This window comes from Mesoplodon bidens, assembly GCF_964165515.1.
Source record: "Mesoplodon bidens genome assembly, chromosome: 11".
NCBI classification, from domain to species: domain Eukaryota; kingdom Metazoa; phylum Chordata; class Mammalia; order Artiodactyla; family Ziphiidae; genus Mesoplodon; species Mesoplodon bidens.
Window position 1 is genome coordinate 21164980 of NC_138167.1, and position 19897 is coordinate 21184876.

The following is a 19897-nucleotide window of genomic DNA, read 5'->3' on the forward strand; positions in this document are numbered from 1 at the left end:
ATAAGAGGCACTCTGATATTCCGTATTCTTTCCTAATTCATTTTTTAAAATTAACAGTTGCCTCTTCTCCACAAGTCACGTACCACAGTTTGGGAAACACTGAGCTTCTTCCTTCATAAGAGAGGAGTGAGTGCTGATATGAATGAACTATAAACAGCCACCATAAAAGCTAACACCCGGGCTTCCCTGGTGGCTCAGTGGTTGAGAATCTGCCTGCTAATGCAGGGGACACGGGTTCGAGCCCTGGTCTGGGAAGATCCCACATGCAGCGGAGCAACTAGGCCCGTGAGCCACAACTACTGAGCCTGCGCGTCTGGAGCCTGTGCTCCGCGACAAGAGAGGCCGCGATAGTGAGAGGCCCGCACACCGCGATGGAGAGTGGCCCCCGCACAGAAATGAAGACCCAACACAGCCTTAAATAAATAAATAAATAAATAAATAGCCAAGCTTTTGAAGCCCTTTAAAAAAAAAAAAAAAGCTAACACCCACAATGACCTCTTCTCTTCTCTCTTACTCTATGTGAAATCTGGTCCTTTCCTGGGGTTTAGCCCTCACATCTCCTGCAGACCCACCTGACTCAACAGGTTCCAGGAATTAAATTCATTTGAGGAAGTCAGGAGACCCACTTAAGGTCTACAGCAATTAATGAAGTTGGACTCTAATTTTAATAGATATCTTTGCAAATAAAACTCTTGGTTCTTCCCAGAATTAAGGAAGGAGTAAGTAAACAGATATCCCTGAGCCTCTGGCCATACTACAATCACACACATACAACAGAACAAAAATCTTTTCTCTAACCACTACACTATGTGTGACATCCTCTTCCTCCACCTGGGTGTAGGGCCTGTGATATATTCCCGTTATCATATCACTCTGCTTCTGTCCTTTGAATTTACCTAATATTTCAACAGATTTGCTTCATCTTCAGCACAGGTCAATATTTTCTTGATATTCTGAGTTACTTTATATTACCTTCTTATAGACCTATATCTTTAAGTTCTAGACGAATGCTGTCCAACAGAACTTTTTCTGTGATAATTAAAATATCCTGTATCTGTGCTGCCTTAGTTGTTGGCCACTAGCTACATATGGCTATTGAGTACTTAAAATGTGGCAAATGTAACTGGGGAACTAAATATTTTATTTTTATTGTAATTAATTTAAACTTTCATTTAAGTAGCCATGGATAGTTAGTAGCTACTGTATTGACACTCTAATTCTTGACACTCAATCAGCAAACTCTTGCCTAAAGGGCCAAACAGTAAATATTAATAGTTTAGGCTCTGTAGACCATGCAGACTAGGCAACTAGTGGGTTCTTCTACAACAGTATGAAAGCAGCCATAGATGACAATATGTAAATAAATGTGTGTAGCTGTGTTTCAACAAAACTTTATTTGCAAAAACGATCAATGACCTGTGAGCCAGAGTTTGCCCATCACTTGTCTAAACTATCAAGTCTCTGGGATATAGCTATAGTATCATATGAATATACTGGAGTTAGAATTCTCAGGCTTATTACCCACTTTTTAACCTATATTCTATACATTGATACCTATTCATGGGAGGTTAAGTATATTTGTCAAAGACCCTATTTTTATACTAGGCAATATCTCTACTTAATTTTTTTTCCCAATGGCTTCCACCATCATCAGTTTTGCAGACACTCCGGACCTCTTCATTTAAAAATTCTTATTAGAAGACTGGCCAATGTCCAGACAAACCCATTCTTCCCAGGTCCCTTAAGATATAGTGATCAAAAGCCAAGAATCCGTGACTCTGGCCGTAATACAGAAACCCACCTATTCTTCAACATGACCCCCGCAGTCAGTTCTTTGCACCCCATACCTTGCTTTCTCTCCCCGAATCCCAGCTTTAACTGGTAAAAGAAAGAACATACTTCTTGTGTCTCCACAACCTTCTATTTCTCCCTCAGTATGTCAGTAGAGGAGGTTTTGAGACCACTTCAGTTGTATCCTCAAGGGCACAGGAGGAGGCTGTGATGGATAATGGTCAAGAGGGTTGGAAGCCTCTTCTGACTCTCCATCCAGATACTCTCCCCAAGGTGACCAAGCACCTCTGACTGGCCATCTTGGGTCTACATGTGATTACTTGCACAAAGCGCTCAGCCAAGGGTCCTCAACATTAAGATCTGTCTTTTCTTTCTGGAGCTACTTAAATACTTTTTCTCACAACTGCTTTTATTTCCTTAAGAATGGTTCCTTTACCATTAAAATGAAAATATGCTACGATTAACACATCTACTCTAATAGACCTGACAATACCACAAAAATGCCGAGAGAAATACGTAAATGAGAAAGCTACAGATGAGGATCATCAAGGCAGCATGGGAGGTGCTGGGTGGAGACTTAACAGCTCTTCCGGGAAGCATGCCTGGGCCTCAGCTTTCTCATCTCTCAACTGAGGCTCAGCCTCGCAGAGCATTTGTGCAGATTAGATAACACAGGTAAGCACGCACAGGATAACAATGCACATAGGAAGGCCTCGATAAATGCTACTACCCTTTCCTTCCTCTCTCTGTTAGTGAAAATCAGTGACTTTAAACAGGAATCTTTTAAAAGTTCATACCGTACAGTTATAGAAAGGAATCAGAACCAAGAGACTCTTTTATGTGATATTTTGTGCCCAACAATGACATTTCATTTTCCGCAAATATTAATAAATATAAGTTTGAACGTCACCAAAACAGAATTTCTGTTGAATCAGACTGATTTTTTGGAGGTATATTTTAACACGGAGTTTAGACCTTTTACATGCTCTGCGAACTGTCATCAGGCATCAGCAGAGTAAAAAGCAGGGGCGTCAGAGGCCATCTCCGTGTAGCAGCACCTGCAGCATCTCAGGCTGTACGCACTTACTTGGACATGAAAGCACCGCATCTTATTCTTGCATCACTCCCCTCAGGAAACAGGAGCTCTGGACTGTACAGCACATCAACCAACACAGAGAATTCAGCCTGCATCATCGGGCTGAACTGTTGCTCCAAGGACGCCACTACATCCTAAGGAATAAAGCACAAGAGAAACCATGTAAAGGCCTAACTCAGATTTCACCCTTTGAAGATAGGGCAACCTTAAGAATACTAACCAGGAATGAGATGTGGGAATTTCAGAGAAGAGGCGCCCTACTTCCCACGGCACCAAATGTCTGTGCTTTAAGTATAGGCTGGTTTTCTGTATGAAAACTGTTTGAGTCTCCTTGTGCATTTATACTAGAAGGGAGGGGTGGGTAGCTATATGATTTCTAAGGATATACAGACAAGATGAAAAGTCAGTAAAGCCACTGTTACCAGCACTGCAGTGTTTAAGATCGCAATAGAGACGATGCAGGTATTCATCAAATTGGGGTATGCTCAGCAAACAGCTAAAAAAGACATCATATGTGTCATTGGTCATCCGGAACTAACCATTTCTTCCAATGGGAAAATTCCTTGACATATTATCTGAAGCATTAGTAGTACTATACAAGGGTTCAGTGGCACTTAATAGTAGGACCGGGGCATGAACCCGTGTCCCCTGCATCAGCAGGTGGACTCCCAACCACTGCGCCACCAGGGAAGCCCTCAAATTATATTTTTTGATAGACACTATTGGTCACTTGCCAATAGCCTTTCCTCATCCTCTTCCTTGCTAACAGAATCTCCATTTTATTTCTCAGTCAGGTAACAACATTCTCAGGGAGATGAGCTCCCTCAGCCTAAGGACAAGATTGATTAGTTTAAGCCAGTCATGGTCATTCCATTTCCCCTGCCAGTAATTGACTAGGAATGATTATGTGACATAGTCCTGGCCAATAAGACATCTGGTGAAGTCTGCTGAGTGTGGGGCTGTGTATAGGGGGAGGACGGGCCAGATTCTTTAGGAACTACCTATGATAGTAGTATCTACAGTATACTTGATACTATAGTATACTTGAGATAGTAGCTATCTCAAGACAGCTCGAGAGTGTGAAAATCCAAAATACGAGGCAGCCCTCTTATGACCTTTGGAGACCAGCCTTAAGCTGAAAGGCAACAGACCAAAGGTGTTAAGGCCTGGACCTATCAAGCAACTGAACTAAACACCTCAGGAAGAGCCCCAAATCCAGATTCCTTGCTATGCAAAAGATATATTTTTTATTGTTTAAGCTACTTTTAGCTGAATATTGTGTTAATTATAGCTGAAAGCATCTGACATGTTTCTAAAACGGACTATAAGCGATGATAATTTACTGAACATTTTTTAATGATTAAAGCATCCCCTCTGTTTTAAAGATAACTAAGTTAGAAAATAAACCAAAAAAACTCGCATAAAGCAATACTTTATTCACCCATACCTGTGGCATATTTTGTTAAGCAGAAGACTGACTGCCAACTGCTTATTGTTACTCTCAGCTATAGCAACATGCTTTTTTTTTTTTTTTTTTTTTTTTTAATTTGTTTGGTTGCACCAGGTCTTAGTTGCGGCAGGCGGGCTCCTTAGTTGTGGCATGCAAACTCTTAGTTTCGGCATGCACGTGGGATCTAGTTCCCTGACCAGGTATTGAACCCAGGCCCCCTGCATTGGGAGCACGGAGTCTTAACCACTGTGCCGCCAGGGAAGTCTCACAACATGTGTTTTTATGTTATTTTCTTCCTGGTAGTCTCTTGATTTCTTATGGCTAGATCTCAGGGGTTAAGTTGTTTAACTCTTTCCTCTCTTTGTAGCAAAAGTGATCATTTCTACTTCAATTACTCTAAATAAGCTTTCTGAGAAATTCCTCATGACAGCTAAGAGAGACTACTAGAGAGGAAATCACATAAATGGGAAACTAGATATTATACAAAGGTGGGAAAAGAATATGCTTATCCAATGTGACCATATTTAATAAAACATCACTAACACATACCTATCTTTCAGATTACCTCTCTTCTTCCTTTCATTTACTAAACAAATTGTGCCCAGGCTTCTATGATGTGAATTCTGTCTTTATCTCCTATTTTGATCATGGGTCAACTATGTGATCTCTGATTCATTATTTCTCCACGTGAAAACCCAGGATAATGATACTAGCAATTACAGGGGATTAAAAGTAAATACATAACACAGCCTCTACAGTGTCTTATAATAACCTATAATGGAAAAGAATCTGAAAAAGAATCATCGTTGAACACCTGAAGCTAACACAACATTGTAAATTAACTATACTTCAATTTTTTTAAATGGTTTAAAAAAACCAGGCTCTAACACGTACTGGCCACTTAGTATTCATGAATAAATGTTAGTAATTATTGAGTACCAGTTAGCTGCAATCATCACCCTGTTGCCAGACCTAGTGGTTCCTTTTCTGACCTCATGTCACCCAACCACTGCTAAGCATTTTACACACTTGTCCCTACTCTGTCAAACACCTTCTGTGCTTGGCTTCTGTAACATCGCACTCACCTTATTTTCCACCTATGTCCTGACCACTCCTTTACCAGCTCCTGGTAGCTCCTGGTCCTTTTTCTTCTATATCTACAGTTTCTCGCGAGGAATCTCACGCAATTCCATGGTTTTAATATCATACGTATGCTGAAAATCCCCACATTTCTATTTCCTGTATGGACATCTTTCCAAACCACTTCAGACTCATATATCCAGCAGCCTATTTGACACACTCACAGAGATACTGACATAGACATCCAACACTTAAAATTCTCCATACAGAACGCCTGATTCCAACTCTCCCATTCTTCCCTATCTTAGCAAATGATCCAATCATATCATACCCAGGCTCATCCTTGATTTCTCTTTCCAACATCCCACATCTCATCCATCCATCCACCAAGTCCCATTGGCCCTAGGGGACCAACTATATCCAAAGTTCATCTACTTATCTTCATTGCTACTGCTATCCCCTTAAGCCAAGCCACCAACACCTTTTGCCTGAATTAATACAATAACTACCTAACTAGACTCACTGCTTCCATGTCTGGACCCTATAATCCATTCACCATTCAAAATCCACAGTGTTTTTTAAAAGGTAAACCAAGTCATGCCTATACTCTGCTAAAAATCTCCAATGATTTTCCATCACATTTAGAATAAATCCAAATGCTTTACCATGGAAGTCTCTACATGGTTTGGCTCCTTATTTCATAATACTCTCTTCCTTTGCTCACTCCTGCCCCAATGGGTTTCTCTTGCTTCTTCAAACCCACATCCACGTTCCTGCCTTAACATCTTTGCATTTACTCTTCCCTCCCCATAAAGCTCTCTATCCTCCTATCTTTGAATAGATTATTCCTCTTCATTATTTGGGTCTCAACTCACTGTCTCCTTAATAGAGAAGAGCTCCCTCACTGCAGGATCACTCTCCCAGTGATTCTCCATCATATTGTTATACTGATTTATTTTATTCATAGCAGTTTTAATTCTCTAATATCCTATCATTTACTTAATGCATCAGAACGCATTTTCTATGAGGGCACAGACCTCATGGTTCTATCTCCAGTACTTAACACAGTGGCTGGAACGGAGTTTTCATCAAATATATGTTTATCCAGTGAATGCCCATGACTGTGCTAAAAGAAGTTTAAAGTACGCCCTCTTTACTTCTCCCCTGAAATGTCTACCCCTCTGGCTCTCATGAACCTGACTTCCCTCCTTTCTGACGGTGTCTTTTTTTTCTCATTTATTTGGCCATTCTGCCACTTCCGGCCGCTCACAAAATGTTCTTTGTTTTTCTTATCACTATGCTCTCTATTTCAGCAATACCAACCACTATCCTCACTCCAGCTATTATCTCTAAATATTAACTTGCCTTCCAATACATTCAGTAGCCTATAAACCTAATTCACTGTATGTTTAATGATCATAGCCAACATCCTTTTACTGGATTCTCTCCTTCCCTCTTACAATGAAGAGTCTATAACATCACCTAGTCTCCAATCAGTCTCCAATCAGCAGTGCCTCTTAAACACCCCTCATGTCCCCTCTCTATCTCCATCCAAAAACCACCAGGTCTGCTCACCCTGCCTTCATTATTGTATATAACACCTATTTTTTTATTTCATTGATACCACCACCTGGCTGATATTTTTAGTAATTTCTTATTAATCTGCCTTCCTCTAGTCTGTTCCTGATATTTCTATCCTGCAAACCAATAACTGCTTACTCATTTATAATGACATTTTCCTCAAAACATTTAATGACTTATAAACTTCAAGTTTTCAGACTGAGTCTAACTTGTTTTGTTTTTTTTTTCCCCCTTTGGCTTTGCCACGTGGCATGCAGGATCTTAGTTCCCCAACCAGGAATCAAACCTGTGCCCCTGTGGCCCCTGCAGTGGAAGCACGGAATCTTAACCACTGGACCACCAGGGAAGTCCCTAACTTGTCTTTATAATCACGTATAACGCTCATCTATCAAAACTCTGAACCTTCACCATTTAATCTACTCATTACCTCTTACAATAATTATTCCAGTTCATGTCTTGACCATTCTCCATGCCAAGAACTTTCCTCAAGCCATACCCCAGTTCATCCCATGAAATCTTCCACTAATTATGTGAGAGGGAAGAGATCTGTTATGGGCTGAATTGTGTCCCTCTCAAAACTCATATGATAAAGCCCTAACCCTGGTACTTCAATGTGACTATATTTGGAGTTAGGGCCTTTAAAGGGGTAATTCAGTTAAAATGAATTCATATGGATGGTCTCTAGTCCAAAATGCCTGGTGTCCTTATAAGAAGAGATTAGGGCACAGATGTGCATATGCACAGAGGAAAGACCATATGAGGACACAGTGACAAGTAGGCCATCTGCAAGCCAAGGAGAGAAGCCTCAGAAGAAAACAACCTGCTAACACCTTGATCTTGAATTTCTAGCTCCAGAACTGTGAGAAAGTAAATTTCTGTTGGTTAAACCACCCAGTCTGTGGTATTTTGTGATGGCAGTCCAAGCAGACTAATACAATGTCTCTCTTTACTCAGTGTCCCAGAATGTCCCGGCCAAAAACAGGAGTGGGATACTATGCCAATAATTTGGGAGTGAAGGTGCTCACACCATTCTCACCAGAGGAGTATAAAAGGATACTTAGAGATGAATTGAAGCAAGGTTGTGAGTATTTATTACATGAGTCTTCGCAGTACATTATTTTACCTAATGTATTGAAGTTATTAAGACCCATTACTCTATCAGAGCACATTAAATAATACATACTCACCAAAAACAACTCAACACAACTTCTACCTAGAAGCTGTGCTTCTTAAACGGGTGGTGTTCGTAGGACATTGTAAAGCAAACTAGAATTTGATATTTTTAACCATATTTTATTTATGTGACTACATATATTAAAAATTATAATTTAGAAACTATTGATGCCATTTCAGGCTCTTATTGTACCTGTAACTTTTCAATAATATTTCTATAATCCCAAGAAGGCCCTCCAAGAGCTTCCTTAAAGCGTGGTCCAGAGCGAGCTGATAGTCTCCAACCCATGGCCGCTCTCTGTACCATATTGGAATGACTCTTCATAAAAAGAGTATTAACTTGGCCGTCCAAATCCACTGGAATGGCAATTCCACGACTCTTTGCTGAAAAAGAAAGATTTAAAATATTTTCCTCTTTATTGGACTAAAGCTACTCGCATGCTATCAAAATAATTTTATAAAGATAGAACAAAGAAAAAAGAAAAAATAAATAAATTCTGGGATGTAATGTAAAGCATATAGTTAGCCATAGGGTATTATAGATGTGAAAGTTACTAAGAGAATAGATCTTAAATGTTCTCATCACAAGAAAAAAATTGTAACTATGTGAGATGATGATTGTTAACTAAATTTATTGTAGTAATCATTTCACAATATATACATATATCAATGACAATATTATATGTCAATTATATCTCAATAAAATTGGGGAAAAAAGAAAAGGCCAAACCTGCAAATTCTGTCAAATTATTTTATATAACTGCAAAAGTTTTTAACTTGAAAGTATCTCAATTCTTAAGACCAATTATTAAAGTGGGCTCATTAAACATTCAAGAATTTATGTGATTTCTTGATGGTTAATGTTTGAAACGCACTTTACACAGCACCAATATAGCAAAACACTGTGTACCAACCATGTAAATTTGTACCTTCCAAGATGCAAAGGAAAATTAAAAAGCAGACAGAAGACACATGATAAAATCCTGCCAGTCCATTTTATTAATATAATTCACGTGTATGTGTCTGTGCACAAACATGCACAAATGCACAAAACTGCATGTGGTAAAACATCTGAGAGAAGAAGTAAAAAATTGACAAGTATAAAAAATCTGCACTGGAAGACAGTACACAGTACATGTCTTTCTTTCTTCCCAGGATCCACTGAAATTTATATTTTAATACACTTATATCACAATACTGAAAAATAAGAATGCTTGCCATAAGGAAAACAGAAATGTTGAGGCATTTCTGCAAGCAGAATGAAGATGGGATTTGTCCATCAGAGAAAGAAGAAAGAATAAATTGCTCCACAAGAGATTAGAGTTAGAACAGGCTTTCCTAGGTTCCCAGACAAACACAAAGTGGTCACAGGGGATGGGAAAGTCATCTGGCAACTCAACAAGGAATAGCATCTGAATATCTGGGAAGTGAAGGCCTTCATCCCTCTGACTAGCATAAACAGAGCAGCTGGCCGCAGAGGCTTTTACCCAGAGGAGAAAGTTAAAGACATGCAGAAATGTTCTCTCAACAAACATGAATACCTGCCTGGAGAGAATGCCAAATGAAGGGGTTAAGAATTGACAGAGAAGCAGAACAGAGCTTGAAGAAACTGCAAAGTCCTCAACAAATAAGCAGTAGCACAGCGGGGAGAGAGAAGGCAGCTCAAAGAAGAGAAAATATACAAAAGATCCCAAGCCCTGACGAAAGCCCTCCTTAGTTTAACACTTGTTAGTATTCCCAGCTTGCCTTCTGCTTCACACACACACACACACACACACACACACACACTCCAAGAAAGCCTGTGTATCATTTATTCAGCCCCTCACCCAGAACTCAGGCTAAGCCCTGTCATTTACATGAGAAAGCTAGTAGAGAAACAGAGCCTCAAAACTGCAGTGGAAGCCCGCGCCAGTCATTATAGGTCTTTATGACACACCACGAAGAATCACAGGGAAAACCAAGAACATTAAGAATAACTAGCCCCAGTGAAAACAAATGATTTAGGGAAGCACAAAAAATATTTAAATAATTGTAATTATTGTCCTCAGAAAATGTGAGCATATAGTGCCTCCAAAACATTAGGAAAAAAAAAAGAAAGAAAGAAATCTTGGAAATTAAAATATGATTGTGTAAATAAACATTTCAAAATTGGCTGAAAAAGAAAAAAATAGGAATAAGGACCGAGCTGATAGTCTGGAAAAGTTAAGGAATCTTGTAGAGCATAAAAGAGTCAAAGGGGGGACTTGCCTGGTGGTGCAGTGGTAAAGAGTCCGCCTGCAAATGCAGGGGACTGGGGTTCGAACCCTGGTCTGGGAGGATCCCACATGCCACAGAGCAACTAAGTCCGCGTGCCACAGCTGCTGGGCCTGCGCTCTAGAGCCGGTGAGCCACAACTACTGAGCCCATGTGCCACAACTACTGAAGTCCGCGTGCCTAGAGCCCATGGTCCGCAACAAAGAGAAGCCACCGCAATGAGAAGCCCACGCACAGCTATGAAGAGACGATCCCACTCGCTGCAACTAGAGAAAGCCCACACGCAGCAACAAGGACCCAGCGCAGCCCAAAAGTTAATTAATTAATTAATTAATTAATTAAAAAGAGTCAAAGGGAAAATAAAACAGAGAATATGAAATAGGGAGGGTCATCCAGGAAGTCAAATAACTAATAAATGTAAGCTCTAGAAAGAAATATCAGAGAATGAAAAGGAAGAAATGATTAAGAAAATATAGAGGACAATTAGTCACCTTGAGCTGAAGAAAGATGTTAAGTCCTTAAACTGAGAAGGTCTACTGTGTGTGTTTAATAGGATTAAATAAGCATATTGGCCATATTCTAGTAAACATCTATAATGTTATTATGGATTGAATGGTGCCTCCCAAAAATATATGTTGAAGTCCTAATCCCAAGGAAAACAACAACAGTGGGCAGTACTATTTCTGCCAGTGAAAATTCTCTGAAGCTCAGAGATACTTAAAAACTTCTCTGAAAACAGATAATCTTAGCTACCAACACAAAAAGTTCCCAATTTAAACAAGGGCTCAAGCTGAAGTGTTAAGGAAATAACAGCTCTAAGGCAACCCTAACGATCAATTGCACCACTGCCCAAATTTCCGTAGGGAATGTTTTCCTAATATTCATTATAAATTTCCCTTTCCAACGCATACAATGTCTCTGTTTCTGTCCATCACACACAGCAAAGCAACTGCACTCTTGTCCCATCTGAAGGACGGACAGCCTTGAAAAGGCCAGGCTGCACATATTTTTATAAATACTTAATCCTGCACCATGATCAAATCCCGGCAAGACTTTCATCCTTTTATGGCTGTTTCACATATAAACTGGGTTTGCTCTAAACATTCAAAAGTCAAACAGAAGACAATACTTCTTATATGTTATTTTTAAGCAACAGAAAATAACGAAAATTGTAAAACTGAAAGTTGCTCAAAACTTATTGCAACAAAGTTTCCGCTCATGTTTAAACAAAGTTGGGGGGGGTGGACCTACCTCCCCTTTAGGAACCAGGTACGTTAGATACAACTAATCATCAAGTGAGCATTTGTTGCTATGAATGTCACTTACACAAAGACGTGCTCAAGGAGTATTCTTCTAATGATATCAGTTGGAATGGAATCCAATGGTAGCAACTCCATTATTCCTAGCAGTGCAGCCCTCCTATCAGTGTGGTCAGGGAAGTCTCACCCCCGCACCCCTACCTCATGCATCTATGAGCTGCTACCACTATTCCACTACGGCCAGCAGCAGGGTCAAACCAGAATGAGAAGACTCCACCATCCCAAACTTTATTGAAAGGGTTTTTTGGTCCCCCAAACTGTACCACTCTAGGTGGTATTTTCTAGTCTCTTGTCTTAGCACAGATTGCACGATATAAATTAACTGGCTAAAGTAAACCCTACTTTCTCATGTCCAAAGGTAAACTCTAGCCAAAGGCTAAATCACAATTTCTAGGCAATAAAAGAAAATTAACTATGCAACTGGGGAAAGGATTTGAGTTAAAATAAGTCAGCTGTGTGGATAATGACGAAACTTTTTCAAGCAATTGTAAAAATATTAATACCATTAAAGACATGGCCTGAAATAGATTCTCTGCTCTGTCAAAATACTATAAAGATTAATTTGAAAGCACAGTTGACAATGCTGGGCTTCCCTGGTGGCGCAGTGGTTGAGAATCTGCCTGCTAATGCAGGGGACACGGGTTCGAGCCCTGGTCTGGGAGGATCCCACATGCCGCGGAGCAACTAGGCCTGTGAGCCACAACTACTGAGCCTGCACGTCTGGAGCCTGTGCTCCGCAGCAAGAGAGGCCGCGATAGTGAGAGGCCCGCGCACCGCGATGAAGAGTGGCCCCCACTTGCCACAACTAGAGAAAGCCCTCGCACAGAAACGAAGACCCAACACAGCCAAAAAAAAAAAAAAAAAAGAAAGTTGACAGTGCTAATTTAGCTTTCTATATATTGTTTAAAAATTAAAGCAGAAGATTGTGACTAGGAAAAAAAAGGAATTAATTCAGGATCTCACTTACAAGACCATTAATAACTAGAATAATATTTTTCAAATGCAACCAAAAATATGATTCAAACTTAGCTTCCTTTTATTTAGCTAGAAAAAATTCTGATATAAATAGTATATCGCAATGTGAACTAGGACGAATTCTTGGGGTTAATGGTTATCCCACCTCCCCACCCTCAATAAGGAAAAACTAATGAATTTACCAACAGTCAGTTATTCTTCGGGCACGTAGCATTAACTCCAACTTCTGTGTTTTAGTGGTCACATTAAAGTTTAAGATGTTTAAAAAATAAATGTTCCTGTTTCACTCCTAAGTTGGACTGCAGCTAAGATACTATCTTATTAAGGGTATTTTGCCAGAGAATAAGCATATGGAGTTCTTTAAAAACTAATAAGAGAGAGGATGGGTTGTTATTAATGCATTCACCTTTTATAGAGTTCTGCGCGGCGACAGTTCTCTAAAATGCGCTATCTTTATTCACAGGTATTGTGATTATTGGGCTAACCAACTAATTAGGCTTACAAACCCTGAAAATTCTCTAGATGTGACAAGACTTTGCAGTGATTTTAAGATGTGATTGAAATCTATTTCTAATTATTATTCATTAAGTCTTGCATATTGTGTGAAATTTTTAAATTAGACAAAATTACTGGTGGTAACTGCCAGACCAAAAATCTCTGAGAACACACATACTGCAGTGGTAAGTGCCATGGAAAAAAATGCTTAGATAAACTGACAGGTAGGGGGGAAAGGCAACAGAAAGTGTGAGCAGTAATTATAACACTTCATTTATTGTCAAGCACTCCTGTACAGGTCCACAAGAGCAAGGACAGCTGGTGCACAAGGAAGGTATAATGGGGTGGGCAGAGAGCAGTACCTTTTCTGAATCATGTCAAAATATCCAGGATAAATCTGTACTGAAACACTAGTGTTCTTAAATACAAAGGACACTAAAAACACAAAATGTTTCTTTCTTGTTTGGTACTCAAACTATACTTAATTAACCCCTAAATTGAATAAATAAAATAATTGTATTACAAGTGTTAAACAGGATGTGGAGAAAAGGGAGTCCTTTTGCACTGTTGGTGGGTATATAAATCAGTGCAGCCACTATGAAAAACAGTATGGAGGTTTCTTAAAAATCAAAAATAGAACTACCATATAATCCACTTATTCTACTTCTGGATATTTATCCAAAGAAAATGAAGGCACTAACCCCAAAAGACATACACACCCCCATGTTCAGTGCAGCATTATTTACAATAGCCAAGGTATGGAAACAACCTAAGTGTTCATCAATTGATGAATGGATAAAGAAGATATGTTTTATATATATATAAAACATATATACACACATACAATGGAATACGACTCAGCCATAAAAAAGAAGGAAATCTTGCCGTTTGGAACAACATGGATGGATCTTGAGGTTATTATGCTAAATGAAATAAATCAGACAGAGAAAGACAAATACCGCATGATTTCACTTATACATGGAATCTAAAAATCGAAACAAATGAACAAACAAATCAAAACAAAACTCATGGATACAGAGAACAGATCAGTGGTTATCAGAGGAGAAGGGGGTTAGGAGGTGGGTGAAAAGAGTGAAGGGGGTCGACTGCATGGTGACAGATAGAAACTATACTTATTGTGATGATCACTTTGTAGTGTATACAAATATCAAATTATTATGTTGCACACTTGAAACTAATATATTGTTCTATATCAATTTTTCCTCAATAAAAAAAGAATATATAATTTTATGGCTGTGCAAGAACTACTATTGGCACACGTGACTAGTCATCTGGAAAAAATTAAGTTAATTCCATATCTTATACCTTACAATTAAATATATTCCAGATAACTCAAAATTGCAAACAGTCACACCAAAAACACAAACAGACAGAGAAACTAAAAACATGAAAATTCTCAATGGGAATTAAGAAAACAGCATCTTATACTGATCAAGGCCATTCTGAAGATGAAAGAAAACCTAAAATGCCTAAAAGAAAATAAATTCCTGGGCTTCCCTGGTGGTGCAGTGGTTAAGAATCTGCCTGCCAATGCAGGGGACACAGGTTTGATCCCTGGTTCGGGAAGATCCCACATGCCACGGAGCAACTAAGCCCGTGCGCCATAACTACTGAACCTCTGCTCTACAGCCCGTGAGTCACAACTACTGAGCCCCCATGCTACAACTACTGAAGCCCATGAGCCCTAGAGCACGTGCTCCACAAGAGAAACCACTGCAATGAGAAGCCCACGCACCACAACGAAGAGTAGCCCCTGCTCGCTGCAACTAGAGAAAGCCAGCGTGCAGCAACGAAGATGCAATGCAGCCAAAAATAAATGAATAAAATAAATGTTTATTAAAAAAAAGAAAAGAAATTCCTGCATGCCAAAAAAAATTGAAATGACAAATGAAAAACTGAGAAAAAATATTGGCTACTTATAGGCAAAGAGCTCATTTTCTTAAGAAATAAAGGGCTATCCAAACTATCGAGAAAAACAAAGGCTTCAGGAAAAGTGAGCAAAACACAAAAAGTGACAGTTCACAGAAAATACCAATGAATCAATCATATGGAAAGGTTTTGTTTTCCCTCGCTCATAAGAAGAGAAACACACGTTAAAACTATAACAATACTTTTATTTATAAGATTTGCACATATGTAAGAATTTGATAACACAGCACATTATCAAGGAGAAAGATACTCTCCTACATTGCTTGTGGCATATAAATTGAACAACCTCTACAGAGGGCAGTATCTGTCAAAATTAGAAAACCTAGAAATTCTACCTTTAGATGTTTACCTTATTCTTCCTCATGAGAAAAATGATTGGAAACAACATAAATAACCAACAATGGGGTTAAATAAATTAGAATATAGGCACACAATAGGATATTATGCAGCCAATGACAAGAATAGGATATTCACTCATTTCTTTGTATTCACCCAGATATTTTGTTCATACAATAAATATTCATTGAGTACCTACCATGCTCTAGGCACAGTGTCAGGCTCTAGAAATTTGTAACAGATAAGGTACTTAGTTTTATTCTGCTTTGTGATTTCCATACATGTTACATCTACCCAAATGTACTAGAAATTCATTGAGGGCAGGAAATATGGCTTGACAGACTGCATTTCCCTAACAACTAGAATAATGCCTTTCAGATAATGATGGTTCATTATAAATAGTTCAATTAATAAATAAGTGAAAACCTTTACAAGATTTTGCCCTATCTTCTGACTCATTCATATTTAATTTTTTTTAAGTAATAATGGAGGGACTTCCCTGGTGGTCCAGTGGTTAAGACTGTGCGCTTCCACTGCAGGGGGCACGGGTGCGATCCCTGGTCGGGGAACTAAGATCCCACATGCCGCACAGTGCAGCCATAAATTAATTAATTAGTTCATTAATAATGGAGTTTTTATATTTCCATTATTACTTTAAAACCATAATTACAGGGATGTACTATGTCAACCTCTTTATACAATCAGCCATAACATCTAGATAGATGAAAACAGACATGTTTGTTTTAATAGAGACTGAATTTCTCTTCTCAAAGAATTAATGATTTATACACATTCGAATTTGGGGGGGAAACAACTGGCTTGAAGGTTGATGTTCATTATTCAAACCATTTGTAAATGATATTTTACAGAATGTCCATGTGGAAAAAATGATTATATTTCCAACAAAGTACCCAGTATTAATCCTCCTAAATCATTTGAAGATTATGAAACACATGGAACAAAATTCTTTTTTAAGTGAAGTAACATGGGAGTAATCCTTGGATGCTTTTTCTCGAAGTACTTCTAACATGTGCTATTGTATTTTATATAAATGAATAAACTGAGGAACAGTAACTGACCAAGGGCATTAACATCTTGATCAATGTTTTGTTCCTTAAAGGTATAAAACAATGTTTATTTAAACCTATTTGTGATAGTAGAGCATCACAAATGCCTGCTAACATGTCAGTCTAGAAGGGGTTCACACCTGCCTGTGTGACCTAGCAAGCTGTCTAACCTTGCTAACTTCATGTCTGCATCTGTAAAATGGGGCTAAGAATTATGTCCACATCATAGGGTTTACCACAATGTCTATCACTAATAAATGCTCTCTACTCCCAGCCAGGTAAGTGCTAATTTTAGTAAATACTTTTGCTGTTTTTACTACCTTTTGTGTCCAATGTACAAATATGGAAGAGAGTGAAATACTTTTGATGATAGATGAGTTGAACCAATGTCCTTGAGAGCACATTACAAACTGCAAACTGTTATATAAATGTAACTGTAATAGATAATATAATAGCTATTTGCATGTATAGGAATATGTTTACCAATTTGTAAATGCACTGAAAATTTGCTTTATAAAAACTAAGTATTCTCCTGACTTGTAATATTTTTCTTAAATATGTATATTCTCTGTTTTATAACTATAAATTCTTACATATTTGAATTATAATAATGCCCCTTTGTATTCCCAAAGAGTTGCTGAAACACGAAAATGACCTTGCATCTGAGTTATAAAACTTCAGACAGCTCCCTACCAGCAAGCCAAACTGCCATAGTTCTAGTTTATATGTCAGGGCTTCCTAAGATATGACTTCTGGGACAACCTGGTAGAGTATAACTTCACACTCAGAGGAACCTGGATTTCAAATCCAACTCAACTACTTGTTAATCGGGCAAGTTATTTAACCTTTCTATTCCTAAATTTCACTATCTGCGAAATATCTAGCTCATGAATTATTGTCAGTCAACAACATTCATAAACCGGCTTCATCAGAACCAGACACTTTTAGGCAGTAGTGATCAGTGAATAAAGCGAAGTCCCTGCTTTCATAGTTCATACTCTAATGGGAGAAGCTGACAACAAAGAAGCAAACAAACAAACAAACAAGGTGCTTTCAAATAGTGATAAGTGCCAAGACAGTAAGATAGGATGGGGGGAGCTGGAACACTTCACTGAGCACTGAACTTTTGAACATGTGACCATCTGGGAGATAAGGATCCAAATAGTGGGAACAGCACACGCAAATGCCCTACGAGGAGAAAAAGGCTTGTAGATGAGAGACAGAATGAAGGCCAGTGTGGGTGAAGTGAGGGTAGGGAAATGGGGGAAAGTAGTAGTAGATGAAGCTCAGATGATGAAGGGCTTTCTAAGTCATGAAAAGGCATAGGAATCTTCAGTGAAATGGAGAGTTGTACATAGGTGAAAGATATGGTTTGATTTACATTTTAAGATCACTCTAATTATTGTGTAGGGAATGGACTGTAGTGAGACTGGGGTAGAGGTGGGGAGTTCAGTAAGGAGACTGTTCTGTAATCCATGTCAGATTATGGTGTATTTGGACAAGGGTGCCCCACAAGAGAACACAAAAAGATGTATTTTAGAAGTGAAACCAATAGAACTTGGTATTGTATTTAATGCAAGTGAACAAAAGGGAAGAATCATATGTGACTCCCAAGGTTTTAAGACTACTAACTGTAAAATAGTTATTCTTTACAATGGGACAAAAATCTGCCTCTTGCAGCTACCATATGTTAATTATAATCCCATTCCTGGGAACCTGTAAAAGAAGTCCATTCATACCTTGAAATGTTGGAAAATAATTATGTTCCCCCTTGGATTTCTTTTCTTTGTCTAAATATTTCAAATGTTTTCAATCACTACACAAGTAAGATGGGTTTAGATCCCTTTACTACTATGGATGCTCACTTCTGAATGCCTCTCATTTTGGTTATGTGTTTTTCCATAAAGAGCATCCACCAACAAACAAAAAAAGATGTGGCCTACCCATCGCAAAGCAGAATTTGGCTTTTCACCTTTTTTATCCTAGACAATAGCTTTTATTAATGTCTTTTTGACAGATACTTCATAGTCATTGTCCCTCAAAATCTAGTAGATTAATACCTATGATGATGTAAGCTAAGATACAGTAAAGACCATAAGAAAAGTATAAACGGCCAAATGAGGGTGAGTTCAGATCTGGACCTGGGAGTCAGAAATGGCTTTTATGGAGGAATTTGGACAAAGAATTTTTTTGAGTAATAGAAAAGATGCTGAGAGATGGCAATGGTGGAAACTGGAGAAGGAAAGTTATAGTGTGAGCAATGCCTGGGGCATAATAGTTCAGTTTGCTGGGTGGGGGTGAGAAGCAGTGTGCAAGGTCAAAAGAGGAGGTAGGGCTGTGGAGGCCACAAACATTGCAAAGAGGAATCCATCCTTAGTTTGTTAGACAAAGGTATGCTGCTGAAGGCTGAGGACTTTGTTGTTGATGCTTTTAAACCAACAGAGAGAATTTCACTTCAAGAAGATTATTCTGGTAGCAGATTTATTTAAGTGAAGAAAGACAGAAGGAAGGAACATTGAATGCCTACAGTGGTCCAAAAAGGAAGCAAAGAGGGGTCAAACTAGGCCATTATGGAGGAGAAGGAGGGGGAAGTACAAATGCGGGGGAGAGCGGGATGGAATCTCCATAGCTTCCTAACTGTTCAGGTGGAAACAACAAACAAGGAAGTGGAAGAAAACATGCTTGCCATTTGCAGCAACATGGACGGACCTAGAGATCATCATACTAAGTGAAGTAAGTCAGACAGGGAAAGACAAATGTCATTTGATATCACTTATATGTGGAATCTAAAATATGATACAAATGAACTTATTTACAAAACAGAAACAGACTCACAGACAGAGAAAACAAACTTATGTTCAGCAAAGGGGAAAGGGGTAACAGAGGGATAAATTAGGAGTTTGGGATTAACAGATACGCAGTACTATACATAAAATAGATAACCAACAAGATCCTACTATCTAGCACAGGGAACTATATTCAATATCCTATAATAAACCAGAATGGAAAAGAATATAAAAAAGAATATGTATATTTATGTATAGCTGAATCACTGTGCTATATATCTGAAACATTGTCAATCAACTATACTTCAATTAAAAAACAATCCTCACAAAGATAAAACAGATTTTATACCAATACATCACTCTTCCAAACCTACCCTGATTGTAGACTTAGATATAATTATTTTTTAGACTTCCTATCACATATGTCTTTTAGCATACAAAGAGACTAAAATTTCCTGTTAAATCATAAACAGTCGAGGAAATGGTAGAAAATGGAATGAAAGAATCTTTAGACTGATCCAGTCTCAGTGACTGTTTTACACCCC

General features: G+C 38.5%; 1 protein-coding gene across 1 annotated transcript in view; it reads right to left on the bottom strand.

The window, feature by feature from the left end:
- The window catches only part of ITPR2 (inositol 1,4,5-trisphosphate receptor type 2), a 534949-nt gene that overhangs the window by 225493 nt on the left and 289559 nt on the right, over window positions 1–19897 (bottom strand). The window contains exons 35-36 of the mRNA XM_081250074.1: window positions 8365–8555; window positions 2879–3021 (exon numbers count right to left, since the gene is read on the bottom strand). Of these exons, the coding sequence (XP_081106200.1) occupies window positions 2879–3021; window positions 8365–8555 (334 nt within the window). The remainder of the gene's footprint in view (window positions 1–2878; window positions 3022–8364; window positions 8556–19897) is intronic.